Below are 2,460 nucleotides of genomic sequence, written 5' to 3' on the forward strand. Positions count from 1 at the left end.
CTTGTGGTCGCATAAAGCTGATACCCAACGTTGAGCCGGGATGTTGCGTTAAAGCACCCAGTAATCTTCCTGGACTTTTTGCCCCGTGCTTCTCGACATAAATCACGTGAAAGAACGTCTAATGACGTCACATGATAAAGATACCGTTATGGAATTGAAAGCTTGGATGTTTAAAGGATTCCATGTGATTACGAGTAAATTCAGAATCTCATTTTCTTTGGGGCCCTTTAAAAACATATATTTCTTCGCCCAACTTGAATGCAATTGACCGACAATTTTCAATTTTATCGGAATGTGCTGCACAAAGGCATTAGCAATGCGACGACTCCAAAAATTTCGTTCCTCAAGAGAACTTATCGTGTGATATTACACAGCCTGTTTCCCCCACGGAGAATATTTAAGTCCCTCACAAACATGGCGCAGCAGAGATGAACACTAGTTACTAGATAATGAGAAAAGTGTTGCTATTTGTCCAACCCACAGAATATGAATGTATCAGCTTCCAAGAGTTTAAACAATTACTGAGCTAGGGCAGCTTGCATATAAAAAAGTTCTTCACGATGAAAGCAGGAGCTAAGGGGCTGATTTACGCATACTATGCAATCAGTAGCATTTTGATAATTAGCACTGTCAATTTGTTAAAACAAAAGAAGTTAAATGCGTCTGCATTTGTTGCTTGTGCTTATCCGCCATCATTACCGTTCAAAGGAGCATGGGCTGCATTGATGTGCCAAGCTTCCAAACAACGGCGTTAGGCAAGAATACCCTGACAAAGGAGAGTTTTCCTTTTCGCAAAGAAAAAAAATCGTTTTCATCAAAGTTTGATGCTTCTTCAAACGTGTTACAAACTGACGTTTGTCTGTTGGTCTGTCCGATATACTCATGATCACAGTCGTTGCACGGGATGGAAACAGCGCCAGTTCGTTGTTCCCTCATTTCGAGATCCTTAGACGAAGCTTTCCGGCCAAACGGCGGGTTTTCTTTGCAAAAAGGAAGACTCTGCTTTGTCAGAGCATTAGCTCACATATAAATGTTACTTTACACTTTATAAATAATAAAGTATTACTATCATTATTATTGTTATCATTATTATTATTATTATTTTATTTTACTGTATTTTATATTTTATTTCTTATTATCATTATTATCATGCTTGGCTAACTAATCACACAAAAGCGATATTTCTTGTTTACAAACATTGACGTCACATTTCTTTTGGTATTCAAATTTGCCAACCACGGAACAAAAGAAGTCATTGTTTCAACAGCCAATTAAGTTTTGGTTGGCATATTAATAACAATGGGTGACGTCACGAGAAACATATTACCCGGAGTAATTCTAAAATTATAACCATTAACGTTTGGACTGTGATGATGGAACATGCTGTGAAGATGACATCTATTTTCACCTCAAGAAAGGGGCGCTCATTGCTAAATGGTGGCATATACAAGGACTCTTGCGTTTTTGGACGACACCTGATGAAGACACCACACAAGAGTGTCGAGAAGTTGGGTCTTTGGAATGGCTGCCTTTTTAAGCTGCATTGATTTTTTTTAAAACCAAAGTAGCATTAAACAACCTAAGAAAACATGAGTTGAAACAGCGAGTCAAGAATCGGCGATTTCGGTGGTATTTAGTCTGGGTGATTAATCCAGAATACCGAATACATTGTTTGAATTAATACACTGCGATTGAACGACCATTTCTAACTTGAACAATGACACCACCAGAGGACATGATCCAATGTATTCTAATTAAGCTAATTAAATGGTGACACAACATAGAATGGAGAAATTGCATTGATCACCTCTTACTCTTGTATGTTATAGAACCGATCACTTCGATTGGGAATGCCTTTGTTGTTTGTGGAGTGATCTACACCATTGACAGCTACAACGTCCGATCCACCACAATCAACTTCGCTTACGACACGAAGACCGGAAAACAGTGGAACCCTAACATAAAGTTCACCAACCAGTATGGTACCAACTCCATGGTGGATTACAATCCAAGGGAGAAAGTGCTGTACGCTTGGAATAACAAACGTCTAGTCACTTATCCCATTACTTTTGAGGACTATTAAAAAGCGCATCAAATGATCGATCTGTTGGTGATGAGAAATATGCCTCGCTAGCTATTGAAACTTGCTAGAGACTCTTCTCTTGGTTTTATGATCAAAGATTGTAAACATCAGAAACTTCTATTAAAATTGCCCTCCTCAGTGATTTTGTATTCCGCGCTTTCGTTAGAGCAGTTTTCAAATGGTTATACAAAGTCATTTACGCGATTGCAATTAGTGATTGGTTTAAAAATCTCGCGCGAGTTTATCAACCAATGAAAAGGAAAACCAAAACCAATCGCGACTTGCACGCGTGATTTTTCCCACGCTTTGAGCAAGACAGTTACATGGAAGTGCTGAGAACGGTTGTTTTATGAGTCATATGAGTCATGAGTCATGAG

At 38.7% G+C, this 2,460-nt stretch overlaps 1 protein-coding gene across 1 annotated transcript in view; it reads left to right on the forward strand.

Moving 5' to 3' along the window:
* LOC138053357 (olfactomedin-like protein 2A) overlaps window positions 1-2,219 on the forward strand; it is an 11,766-nt gene extending 9,547 nt beyond the window's left edge. The window contains exon 7 of the mRNA XM_068900006.1: window positions 1,830-2,219. Coding sequence (XP_068756107.1) covers window positions 1,830-2,083 — 254 coding nt within the window. The 3' untranslated portion in view covers window positions 2,084-2,219. The remainder of the gene's footprint in view (window positions 1-1,829) is intronic.
* The last annotated feature ends 241 nt before the right edge of the window (window positions 2,220-2,460 follow it).

Source organism: Montipora capricornis, chromosome 6, assembly GCF_036669925.1.
Source record: "Montipora capricornis isolate CH-2021 chromosome 6, ASM3666992v2, whole genome shotgun sequence".
Lineage (NCBI taxonomy): Eukaryota > Metazoa > Cnidaria > Anthozoa > Scleractinia > Acroporidae > Montipora > Montipora capricornis.